Raw genomic sequence first — 13,696 nt, 5'->3', positions numbered from 1 at the left:
GGCTGTCCAGCCATCGAACAAAGACGGTCAACTACATCGTGCGCCGTCTGGAACGTTCTTCCTTCCGATATTTGGAAGACATTGGAGCTATCCACTTTTAAATCATCGCGATTGAAAACTAATTTCTTTAGAACTTTTTTTTATTTAGTTTGTTGCCCTTCCCCCGCACACTCCGATTAACACGGTTGGCTTACGTCAAAGCCGTAGCCATGGAGTCAACATTGGGGGGGACCAAATCTTTCAGGGGGTCTGGGGGTCCCCCCCCCCCCCCAGAAAAAATAAATCTAAATTTGAAAACTAATTTCCTACCTAAAATATTAAAAGTTCACTAACACATGGGATGGACTTTTTATTAATTTTTTACAATAATGTCTAATAGTGTATTGCATTACATTGCTGTTTTTCTAATTGACCTTTTCTTGCTTCATTGTATATAATGGCAGAGATTACGGATTTATAAAGTATAACCATAACCACAATCATATAAACAGAAATTTATTTTATAGCATATATTGGGGGGGGGGTCATTTTGAGCATATTTGAATATATTGGGGGGGGGGGTGTCCCCCCCCCCCCAATATACACACATCTATATTATAATAACGGCCTTGGCTTACGTACAGTGCGAAATAAGGTTAATAAAGACAAAGATCCCGCGTATAGCCTACGTCACGTGGAGTACGTACATACACACGCGGAACAAGTGTACACGCACACACAGAACACGTGTACATACAAGCACACGGAACAACAACAACAACCGCCATTCGCCACTAAGTGGCGGTGACGTCACCACGACGCTTGTGCCAGGCCAAGTGCACCTTGAGGCCACGTGAAGTGTCGAACGCCCGCTGGCAGGAGGTCACGGGGCAGACCCAGCAGGTGCCACGGGTCGACTGACCGAGATGACTGGCTGATGCACCACCTGTGCCCCCTACCGTACCAACTTGCTGTGCTTTAGCCACCCGGCGCTCCGCTCGTTTGTTGTGAGCGTCGCTCCTCCGCCCTCCGTTGTTGTTGGAGGGCGACTGCCTCCAACTGCCCAAGTAGCGTCCTTCACGAGCCTCCTCCACTGAGGCCGATCTTGACACCGCTGGTACCAGTCATCGGCAAGTCCACTCAGCTCCACGTCCTCCTGTACCACATCACTCCATCTCTGCTCTAGCCCGTGCCGCGCCCGTTTATCCCCCTCGATCCGGCCGAACAAAAGCTGTCTAGGCATGCGGTGGCTGGGCATGCGGGTTACATGACCCAGCCAACGCAGCCTTGCCTGCCGGAGGAGCTCACCGATGGGACTTTGCCCAGATCTTTCAAGGATGTGTGAGCTCCTCACACAATCCAGCCTGGTTAAACCCAGGATGGATCGTAGGCAGGCCAGCCTAAATGTTTCCAACCGGAACACGTACATACACACACACAGAACACGTGTACATACACACACACGGAACACGTACATACACACACACAGAACACGTGTACATACACACACACGGAACACGTACATACACACACACGGAACACGTTTACACACACACAGAACACGTGTACATACAAACACACGGAACACGTATTCACACACACGCTGAACACGTGTACATACACACACACACGGAACACGTATATACACGCTGAACACGTGTACACACACACAGAACGCGTGTACATACACACACACACAAATCACGTGTACATACACACAGAACACGTGTACACACCCGCGGGAGACGTATACACACACACGGAACACGTTTACACAAAACATGGGAGACGTTTACACACACGCACACACCCAGACCTCATCTTAATTTGAATCGGCTCCGTTAACGCAGACAGCGTTGGTTGCTTAAAGCGTCACGTGGGATGGGTTTAACAATCATCCGGCGCGTGCTGCGTAGAACGTGTTAATTTGCATTTGAATGAGAGCGAATTGGTAAACGTGGAAGAGCGTAGCGTATACTGAAGTGACTTCTATGTACAACATATACAAAGAAATTCTGTTCTATGCTGGGGACTGCTTTTGAGGCTAAGGGACATCTATTCAATTCATTTGCAACCAATCATCGTTTCGTCTTTGTTCAACTCTACAGGAGATTCACCTGTGCAGGTGAGACGACCGTGCGTTGTCCATCCAGGATGACGTCCCACATTTCCACACAATCACTTCCAGCACGTGCAGCGAAACGTCGGACATGTCGAATAATAAAAACAACAACACCCTGGACACACGTCGACGAGCTTACGCTTAAAGAAGGGCAGCAAAGACATGCTGTAATGTTTGATATTCATGATGTCTACAGATAAAGATATTCGGTGGCGCAGTGGAATCACTTGTGCTTCGTAGCAAGAAGAGCCTGAGTTCACTTCCCTGCCTTGGGTGCCTTGAGTTTGGTTGTTGTTCTCCCCCTGTTCTGCATGGGTTGACTCACGGGGTTTACCGATAGAACCCACGACCGCCTGCACACCAGCGAGTTAGTTCAACATCTCGCTGGTGTGACGCCCACCAATAGTAGAACAGTCGTTGCAACAACTTTGGACCTGAGAAATGTCGTGACCATTCTTCGGGTGAGTCACTGCGTGGCGCTCACAGACAGCTGACCCACACCTGTGCAGGTGGCACCACCACCGCGTATGCAACGCGCCTCCACGCGACAGACGCGCGCATATATCCGTCTGTCTCCGCACAAACAAACATCGTATTTCTTACACAAGCCATCTGCCCAGCGGCTTTCTGGGAGTGAGTGCACGAGACAGCTCGTATCCTCGCAGTAGTTGGAAGTGAATAGAAACTCTTAAATCGCTGCTATTGTGCGCCTTTCAATCTGTCGCGCGCCTTAAAGTCAAGTGTGCTTTCCATCGCACGCCCGCGGCTCAAGTGGAATGCGCCTTTGAGTTTTCACCATCACTCATCTCTCTTCAATTGTTGTTCACGTTGAGAGGACCGCTGCCCACAGCGAGAGAGAGATGGAGAGGGAGGCTACTGCCCACATGGAGAGAGAGAGAGGAGATAGGCATACGTACTCAACGCTTACACTTGTTTGTGTGACATTTGACGGCATCCCAAACCGTTTGAAACATAAACAAATACACACGTGTCATGCATAGGTGCGGGTGATACGGCTGCCGTGTATCTCTCCCATGTGTTTTCCCGTCGTTGTGCCGCGTGTTGTTCGGTATGATGTCCGACGTTTCGCTCCACGTGCGCGAATAAGCTTCCGGCACGCGGAGCGAAACGTCGGACATCATTCCGATCAACACGCGGCACGACCCGAAATCATCGGAGGGGAGCACACATCCGCTCCTGTTGCGTCGAACTTGCGCCCGTTTCTAACAGATATGATCCGAGCCGTTAAACATCGACCCGTTCACCAGCAATGGTTTATTTAAATGAGCATGACCGTGCTGATGAGACATTGAAAGTCGAGCCCACTCCAGAGTGTCCTTGTATTGCGCCGACTCTGTTGATATGATGCACCCTTCTAGACCAAGGGGTCGGCAACCCGCGGCACTTTCAGGACCGCTGCTCCGTGTCGCCGTTGTTTCTTGACGACCACCGTCTCGCGTTCATCACTTGCATTGCGGCTCTTGAAATACGGAGGGGTTCTTCTTAACCTGGCGTGCGCGCACCTTCTGGGGGTGCGAGATGCCCTTTCTGGGGGTGCGAGGAATGACAAAACAAAATTTAGACTGTAAATAATCGAAACACAAATTAATCACGGGCATGTAACTATACTCTGTTTCATCAAACCCTGTGTATTTGTTAACATTATACATTTACAATTAGTGAGAACCATAGGGGTGCAAGGCTGCAGTAAATGTTAACAACCACTGTTCTCTAGAAGGTCGTGCTGCCCATGGTAAGTGTACAACACACTTGAAGAAGCTCCCAGCACGGGGAGCGAAACGTCGGACAGCATTCCCATCAACGAGCGGGACGACCCGACAGCACACCGCAGAGAAACGCACACGTGGTGCTCTACACAGCGGCGCAGCAACGACATCATCAGCTCAGGGGTTGCGACAATCGGTCAAATGGGGGCCCCAATGTTGTTGTTAAAAACAAATCTCATGGTGGTTGTCGAGGGGGCCACCACTAGGAGCTTTGGCCACCCGGGGGGGGCGGCGTGGGGTGGGGGGGAAGGCACCCCCACGCTCGTTATGCTCCTGGCTCTACACTGATCAGGAGGAGGAGGGCGGGGGGCGTCTAAGATCGGCAGGAAGACACGAGGCGTCTTGCCGTGGCCGTCTCCCTTCATCTCGGCAGCCCGCAGCCCGCAGACGGTACCGCGATCTTATCGCCCGTGGCGCGCACGCGATGCGACTCATCGGCAGCATCATCAGAGGCAACTTGTCGCGGCAATCTGTGGACACTTCACGCGATCGAGAGGAACACGACGATGCTTGTCTCTTCTTGCCGACCTTATTATCTCTCTCTCTCTCGCGCGCGCGCGCACACTGCGGAGGCAAACAGCAAAAGAGCCGAGTCATTCAGAGTCGAGTAATTCCGAGCCGAGCTCTGCTCGTTACAGCCTCTGCGTGAGTTCGTGCGAGCGTCTGCATCATCGCCATCAGCAGCAGCCATGATCTACCCACTGCTGGATGAAGGCCTGTCCTCCCGATGCTGGCACTGTATCGCACTGCCTCGCGATGCAACGATTCACGCATCTACTATCGAGCTGATTTCATTGTTACATCTTCCCGATGTGCGTTGTGGGGAAGGGGTGGGGGGGGGGTGTTTACCCCGTCGATAGTCTTGATGACAGCCCATCATCTCGTCTAGCCACGGTGTGTCCTGCTCAAACCCAATCAATATTCCTAAGTGTCGATATTACATCTCTCATCTGCTTATGATCTATGATCCGTGTGTGTGATTTCCTCTTTCTGTATCTCCAAACTTACATTACTCCCTGCTTCTTTGCACGCTTTTCAGCCTACGTTCCCCACCTTCTTTGTCAATGTCCACGTTTATGATCCATCTGTTATCGCAGGCAATATGCATTCATTAAAACAACTTGCCATTTAGTAATAGCACATCGCTTATTTTCATTGTTGGCGGTCCTGTGGAATTTCCACATTTCCGTGACGAGAGCCAGTTCGTTGTTTTATTCTTGGCGTTGAAGTGCCACAAATTGGTACGCACTAATTTTATCTCCCCAGTGGAGATGATTAACGTCACGATGACAGTAGCAGCTAAATATCCGTTGTTTAAAATTAAAAGCCTGAGCCTTGAAGACCCTTTCATAAGAGAGTGCTGCCCTGCGATACAATTCAATGTCGACCTGCTCAAACGATCACTCGCTGAGCCAGTGGTGGAATTTCCACGTTCCCGTGGCGGGGACAGTATATCAATATGAGTACTTTTGCATTTCCATAGTATGATAGAATGGCTGTGACGACTTCTGGGGTTTGACCTAGTGAGCCGAGAGCCCTGATCATTCCCGCACACGAAGTAGCATCATACGCGGGTGTATGTTAACGGATGCCAATGATTTATCCACGAAAGTGTGGCTGATTCAAGAGGGTTCCTGCTTTAGGATGTTAATCTCTGCGTGATCCACCAACCCTGGCTCCAATTCGTAGATTTGTTTTCTTCCATACGTTGCATTCGAGGTGAATTTATGCATGGATTCGGTGATTAGATCGATTCACGTCTCCTGTGTAAAGCGTCGCTGTGTGTTGGAGCGTACACTACATTCGTGTACACTATATTCGTGTACACTATATTTGTGTACACTATATTGGTGTACACTATATTGGTGTACACTATATTTGTGTACACTAAATTTGTGTACACTATACTTGTGTACACTATATTTGTGTACACTCTATTTGTGTACACTATATTGGTGTACACTATATTTGTGTACACTATATTGGTGTACACTATATTTGTGTACACTATATTGGTGTACACTATATTGGTGTACACTATATTTGTGTACACTATATTGGTGTACACTATATTTGTGTACACTATATTGGTGTACACTATATTGGTGTACACTATATTCGTGTACACTATATTCGTGTACACTATATTTGTGTACACTATATTTGCGTGTCACGGGTTCACGTGTCGGCGAATATGGCATTGAAAACAGCGGCGCCCCCATTCACTGTATTATGAAGAAGACGAAAAAGTTTAGCTGGCTGGCTGGCTGCGTGTTATCTATTGCTTTTCTCTATCCTGACCCCTGTAAAAGTCACGTCCAAAGGATGGTCGCGTACGGAGGGACGGGCCGATGGTCATCGTAGTGCCGGTTCAGATAACTCTCGCCACTGACGTTAACCGTCGCCAGGAATCACACCCAGCTTCCTGGGTTTATAGTGTGCGATGTGCCAATCAATTGGCCACCGACTCAACCCTCTTCATCATCAGCAGCAGCAGCAGTAGCCGACATCGTCTATCTACTGCTGGATGAAGACTTTGCCACGCCGTGACCTTCTCTCACTGGCCACTGCTGCTAAAACTTAAACGCAGATGTCGTGACGGACAGGGCAAACTCAGAACAGGACGCAGTACTGTCATGATCCACGTTTTATTGTATATATACACACAAACATATGTACATCTTTGCAAACAATTGCAGTGTGTAAAGAATTATAATCACAAACATCGTGCAATCTGTGCGCATAAAAACCGCATCATCTTCTGAGCACATTTCACAAGCTTCACAGCGACTGCCACACATTTCGTCGGCGCACATTAATCAGGTAGGGCTGCCCAGCCTCTGGGTGGCTCACCCAGAACAAATGGACGTTCGTCTGGTAGCCTTACTATCATGAAGATTTCGAGTACAACCACCAAGTTAACTAATTATAACGCATTGTTAACTATCCGCAACAAGTGATGGCATTGCCCCGCTGCTTCTAACTTAACAAGGAATGTTCATCAATACGATATTAGCCGCTGTTTCTGTCGGGGCTATTTAGAAATTGTCGGCATAACGGTGAACCCATTCGTCGATTCGTATCGATTCGTAGGAAGAATCTAAGTTTGGTTTTCGATTCGTATGCATCGTAAGTAATGGGTTCACATGATCGCTGCAGCCGCCGGAGGGGTTACAGTTCAATGTAACTTTTAAAATAATTATCGATTCTTGAATCGAATCGTCATCATGGTTCATCAACAGTTCATCAAATCGTCATGGGGGGGGGGGGGGGCGGGGGGTATGTGGGGCTGAATTGTCCCGCTAATAGACGACGAGCTTTTGTCAGAAGAGACAAGGGTCCCCTAATATTTACAAGACTTCCACTGACATCACTTAATATTTATATATACCTTGATGACTGCTCTGGTTTCACCTGTACACAAATAGCCAAAACTAAGGCGCGCGAGACGGACGCGGCATACCTACGTCAAGGCTTTTACTTTAAGCCACAGACAATTCGTCCACGATTAACCCGTTACAGTATTTATAAACACACAATGGGTGACACGCTGAGCGTGCGTGGTCTCGACACATTTTTAGAGGGACTATGTACATTCAATTTATACAAGGGTGTGATAGATGTGACCCTACCATAGAATAAGTTGGTATTTTCAAAGATTATATACTTGGGACACAGAACTACTTTTTTTGTCTGACGCTCCTCTATCATACACATTATTATTTCTATGAAAATTTCTTACTTTGTGATTTTTTCCGAGTTTTAGCCTCAACGTGGTGTCTGTCGGATTGTTGTCGTGAAGAAGCCATCCGTGTCTCCCGCAGAGCGGTGCGACCCTTCGAGCCAGAGAACGAATAGCCCCGCGGAAGAAGCGGACATTACAGAGCTACGTCTGAGATTCACTAATTCACGCAGTAGGGGGATAGGCAGCACTTTCCCACTTTCCCTGCCACCGAGAGGTATTGCTCATCCGATGACAGTCAAACCGATGTTTTTGATTCCTAGAATGTATCCCCCACATTAAGTGCAGTATCACTTCATTGCATTTGTGTAGTCGCTGGTGATCGTGCTGAGACACTATCAACTCACTGCACTTGAGAACCCAGGATTAATCACTCGGCGCTTGCCTCACAAATGTAGCAGTGTCAGCTGAGAGCTGTAACCTGTGAGCCACCCGTGCCTCCTGCAGACAAACATCATCGGGCAAAGAGCAACTTGCAGCCCTTCACATGGGTTCGTGAAGTGGGCCCAGGACTGGTTCTGATATCACTCGCCACTGATGTTGGCCGTGGCTGAGAATCGAACTCAGGTCACCCGCGTTTAAAGAGCAGTGCGCCAACCACTCCACCTCCGCATCGCTATTGCTCTAATTCGCCTTCATTCTCCCTCCTCTTTGTCGTTCTCCCTTTTCTCTCACCCCTAGTTGCTCTCTCTCTCTCTGCCTCTCTCACAGACTCTCTTTGCCTGCTGTTTCTCCAGGTCTGTCTGTTCATCTATCCACTTTCGAGTCAGTCTATTATTCCTGCTCGTGTATCTTCGGGCTTGTCCATCTACCCGCGTCGTCTGTCTGTCCCTGCGTCAATCGTTTACCCCGTAACGCAAAACCGTGGCAAAGATGTTGCCACAACGGTTGCACAAACAAAACAAACGAAACAAAGAGACAAAGAACGCGACCGTAGCCGCTTAACACATAGCCGCAGCTGGGAACGCATGGTGACACGAACCCACAGTCCCACCAACAACACCACCAGCAGCGAGACTTTGATCAATCATCCACGGCCACCGGCTGAGCTCATACATCAGGAGCCCCCACTCTGGCGAGGGGTGGAGGAGGTGATGAGGAGGTGACACGGCGGGCAGCCACAGCGACGATGGCGACGATGAGAGAGGAGACGAGGAGAGGCCGAACCTCTCGTGGTCTGAGCGTACCACCTCCACGGTCGCCCGGTCCGGCCGGCTTAAGATGCTGTCGATAGTAAAGGCGCTTCTGAAGGTCTTCCTGACGTTCTGATGCTCGCCGAGACCTCCTGCTCCACCTGCTCCTCCCGATCTTGCTGCTGCTGATGCTGCTGATGATGTTGACGGGGGCTTCAGCAAAAAATGCCGTGCAGGAGAACGGGGGCTGGCCGGGGAATGGGCCATCGAACCGCCCATGGAAAGCGGCAGCAGCAGCGGCGGCGATGCCGAAGACGACGACGACGATGGTGACGATGGTGATGTTGATGACGAGGGTGGAGAGGAGGAGGAGGAGGAGAAGTAGCAGGAGGAAGAGGAGGAGGAAGTGTTTGGAAGGTACAGCTCGTCGGATTTACGGGGGAGGCGCTTTCTCCGGCGCCGGAAGACGCCGTCAGCGAATGTATACTCGCTCGCCGGGTTCAGCATCCAGTAGTTGTCCTTGCCCCAGGGCCGGGACGGGTCCCGCAAGACCTACGGCACACGAAGAAGACATTGGCACCGTGAGATGATCATCAGAACTAACGCTTGTGACGCTAATCGCTCACTATGCACTCAATCCCGGTTCGTGAACCCATCGGTGCAGACTTTTAGTTCTCTAGTGTCATGCCCTCGCGACGGACTTGGCTGGCCATTGAAACAAAGTCGGTGGTCACCGAATCGCACGGCGCTTTCAGATGCGCTACTGCGGCCGTCTGGAACGCTCTTTCTTCCAATGTTAGGAAGCCACTGGAGCTATGCACTCATTTCTTTAGAGCTGCTTTTTGTGTTAAGTTTGTTGTCTTTCCCCCGCACCTTGGATTGGCATGGTTGGCTACGTACGGTGTAAAAGAAGCTCAACGTCCATACATAATGAAAGCCTGTGACCCTATTCACCCACAATTCACCCAATCCCATCACACCTCGAAAATCAAGCAGGGGTTGAGCATGGATAATGGGCTACCACTATGCGTAATGTGTGTCATAGACTGTGGGGCTGTGGCATGTTGGCTCATGAATCTATACGTGGTGTGCCTTCTTATGCGTTGGTGGGTTCTCTCCAGGCACTGTGGTTTCCTGCCACATAGAGCCAAACGGTCTGGCACCAATCGCCACTGACCAGCGGACTGCCCAACGGGCCGTGCGTGCACAACGTGTAATGAATCGACGACTCGTGCCAAGTGGCAACCGTGCCTGTGGTCGGTGCCATAGCATGGCTGGCACGCACACTGGTGCACGGAGATGATGGTGTTACTGCATGTATGTTGAACTTCTTTCGCACCGTACGTAGCCAAGCGCGGGGGAAGGACAACAAACTAAACACACAAAAAACAGTTCTAAAGAAATTAGTTTTCAATTTAGATTTAAAAGTGCATAGCTCCAATGGCTTCCTAATATCGGAAGGAAGAGCGTTTCAGGCAGTCGCAAAAGCGCATCTAAAAGCGCCACGCGATGCGGTGACCGTCTGGGCTGCGATGGGCCCAGATCAATCGTGAGAGTGGCCGAGCTCACACGCACTTGCTATGTCCGTCCAAGTGTTTCAGCGGCACAGTGAGAGGCTCGCAATGGGAAGTTGTGAGTTCAATTCCTGGATGGGCGTTCACCCGGCCCATTCCTCCCTCCGGGGTCGATCAAATAAGTGCCACCTATGCGGAAGTCACACGATGGTTTTCCAATGGATGCACGCGCTCCTCCCGCCATAGGAATGTGGAATTTCCATCATCGGCTATAAGGGCTGTAAACATCAGAGATGAGCATCGCCTCAACGCTCGAGTTTAAAATTACTTTATGCTAAATCGTGTATTTTTGTCTATTAACTCGGGAGTAGTTCCAGACAATGGGAGCTGCAGAGCAGAGAAAGCGACCGACCGACCGACCATGCCGCGCCGTACCTTCACGAAGCACTCGTTGAGGGAGAGGTTGTGCCGGATGGAGTTCCTCCAGCCCGTGTAGGAGCCCCGGAAGAAGTCGAACCTCGCGATGAGGTAGTCGTTGATCTCGGCCAGAGTGAGTCTCCCCGAGGCCGAGTCCCTGAGCGCCATGGCGATGAGAGCGATGTAGGAGTATGGAGGTTTGTTCCTCCTCGTGTAGGCGCCCCGAGGGCGCGACACGCGCCTCAGGGGACTCGAGGTGCTGCCGCATTCCTCCTCGTCATCCTCGACACCTCCTCCACATCCAACTCCTCCGGCTGTGGGCCCGAAGGCGATGACGCTCACTTGTGCGCTGTCCATGATGGAGTCTCCCTGTCACCTGCACGCAGAGGTCAGAGGTCAAGGTGTAATGATGCACCGGTGGCGTATAGTATTGATCATACTGGTGATGTTTGAGCAGCGCTGTAGCGTGTTTGGCATGCCGCTCCCTTGTGCAAGTAATTCAATGCGGGGGACCCCAAGGTCAATTCCCATAACCTCCACCCCGTCCCCTACTCTTCCCGATTCAGAATCTTTATTTAGACTGGAGGAATCCTATGAGCTATGCACGTTTTCACAAATGTCCACTATGGTCGGGTCAGCATAACCCGGCGCCTGGGCCGCTGCGCCTCCTCCCCCACCGGTGCAGTTGCACCGCCTGCACACTCGGTAGCTACGCCACTGGTATGATGATGTCTTGATTGACGAGGTGGGGTGGTGGGTTCATTGGGGATTTGTAGAAATGTCTCAAAACCGTCAGTGGAACACCGAGCGGGTGGGATGCGGAGGATGGCTCAGAGGGAGAGAGGAGGAGAGGCAGAGAGAGACGGACACTGATTATAGAGAGAGAGAGACGGGTGGAGAGAGGCAGCGATGGGGAGAGGCACGGATGGAGACACAGAGACGAGACCACGGTAAAGAAAGGATGGCCCTGCTGTGTTGGCCGTGTGCCAAGCAGCGGTGTGGGAAGAGGAGATGAATGCGTTGCTCTGAGCAGGCGCTTCACGAAGCAAATGAGTGTACCCCGTGATGTCAGCGAGAACAAAATGTGAATATGCTGTCATTCGACAAATGGATAAACTTGCCCACGTCATAGGAATGGGGAATTTCCACCACTGACTCAGGGCCGCCGAACGCATTATTTGGGCAGGGATGCACTGACGTTTTCGACAAAGTTTACCGCAGCCGGCCGCATGTTGTCTCCCCAGTGCTGATGTTTATACATCGCACCACATATTAATTGAAGGCTGAGTCGATCTAGGGGAGGCTCAGGATAAGTCAAGATATTACTCGCCACTTGTATCCATAGCCGGGAATTGAACCTAGGTTGCGCAGTGCACCAAACATTTCACTACTGCACGAACAAACGACACACCACGTAAAGACGGTCACCGCAGCGCACTTTCGGATGTGCTTCTGCGGCCGTCTGGAACGCTCTTCCTTCCCATATTAGGAAGCCACTGGAGCAATGCACTTTTAAATGATCTCGATTAAAAACTCATTTCTTCAGAACTGTTTATTTGTGTTTAGTTTGTTGTCCTTCCCCGCCCCGCCGATTAGCACGGTATGCTATGTACATTGTGAAATAAGTTTAACGTACACGCACACTTAACTGCCGTATAATAGCCTCTAATTTTAACAAAGGTGACTTTGAAACCTCACCTGGCAACTCTTGAAGTCGTCGCTCCGATCTTGTGCAATGGCTCCTCGCAGGCAAACGGGCAGTGAAGTCAGCAGCACTCACACACGGACTTCTAAAATACAACTCGTATTCACGTCAGAGTTCACCACTAAGCTGACTGCATACACCTCCAGAACACCAACGTAACCAACCGTTCAGTCATTGGTTGCCCGTCAATGTACGACGAAACAGATCTGAACACAGCACCAACAGCAACAGCACCTAGTAGGAGGAGCAGTGCGCGAGCACCTGTGTGTATGCCTGCGTGTGTACCTGTGTACGTACGTGCGCGTGCTTTGCTATTTCCCTACAGCAGATTCTCAGTGAGGCCCCGCACAGGTCGGGCTTAGCGCGTAAATAACTTCGACTTGTCACCGCTTCTGCTCTTTATATATCTCTCACCTGTCCCGCCGTGACGTCACGCGCACAGGTGTGTAGGTGTGTGTGTGAACAGAAGGGGATCGTTACTTTTTTTTGGATCAACGTGTTTTTCATGGGTTGTTCTTTTCTTTCCTGGGGACGCGGGGTGGGGGGGTGGGGGTGGTGTACAGAGTTTGTTATCTTATCGACATTCGTTCTCCAAGCCAGCGAGGTGAGGCCTTTCTTGCTGCTTTCTTCTCTCGCTTCTTTCAACTTTATTATTTTTGAGTTGAACACGCGATGCTACGTCCCCCCCACCCCCCTCCCGCCTTCCTCCAGCCACCCCCGGCAGGGATGTCCCTTAAGGCGCCTGGCTAGGTGACTTTTATAGAGCTGTGGCCTTTTGTCAGATTTACAGCCACTACTGATACATCTGCTGCCCTTATTTTGGTTTAAAAAAAACTAATAGGTTACTGCAGCAGTCGGATGGCCCAATTGGTAACATTGGTGTCTCAAAACAACAACGGCCTGGGTTCGGTTCCCGGCTCTGCGTGGCGTTTGTATGATCTCCCCCTGTTCTGAATGGGGTTTTTTTCGGGTTCACTGCTTTCTTCCCATAGCTTTATAAAAACATGCAATGTAACTGGTTCATTTATACGTGAGCTTTCACGTGCATTGTTAAGGTTACGTATAAATAAACCCCGCTTTAGCCTTTCTGACATTATACAGGTGCTAAGATGTTAAAACACCAAAGAGATACACGTCTTTGTGATGAAACGTGCACACACACACGTGCTTTGGCGTTTTCATTGCCCTTGTGCTGTTCGATTTTGACGGCCTTTGGTCTAGCACTGGTGATTAGACAAGGCCAATGCATACATGATCAACGCTTATTGTATCCTCTTCTCGCCTCGAGGTCGATAGC

At 50.3% G+C, this 13,696-nt stretch overlaps 1 protein-coding gene across 1 annotated transcript; it reads right to left on the bottom strand.

Moving 5' to 3' along the window:
• Positions 1-3,564: 3,564 nt before the first annotated feature.
• Positions 3,565-11,051, bottom strand: LOC144946731 (forkhead box protein Q1-like). Its single transcript, XM_078875861.1, has 4 exons — positions 10,713-11,051; positions 9,185-9,315; positions 8,893-8,976; positions 3,565-3,649 (listed from the first exon to the last, which is right to left on the bottom strand). Exons 1-4 carry the CDS (start codon positions 11,049-11,051, stop codon positions 3,565-3,567), a joined length of 639 nt encoding a protein of 212 aa, XP_078731987.1.
• Positions 11,052-13,696: the final 2,645 nt, after the last annotated feature.

This window comes from Lampetra fluviatilis, chromosome 42 (assembly GCF_964198595.1).
Source record: "Lampetra fluviatilis chromosome 42, kcLamFluv1.1, whole genome shotgun sequence".
Taxonomy (NCBI): Eukaryota; Metazoa; Chordata; class Hyperoartia; order Petromyzontiformes; family Petromyzontidae; genus Lampetra; species Lampetra fluviatilis.
This window is presented reverse-complemented; position numbering and strand designations above follow the sequence as displayed.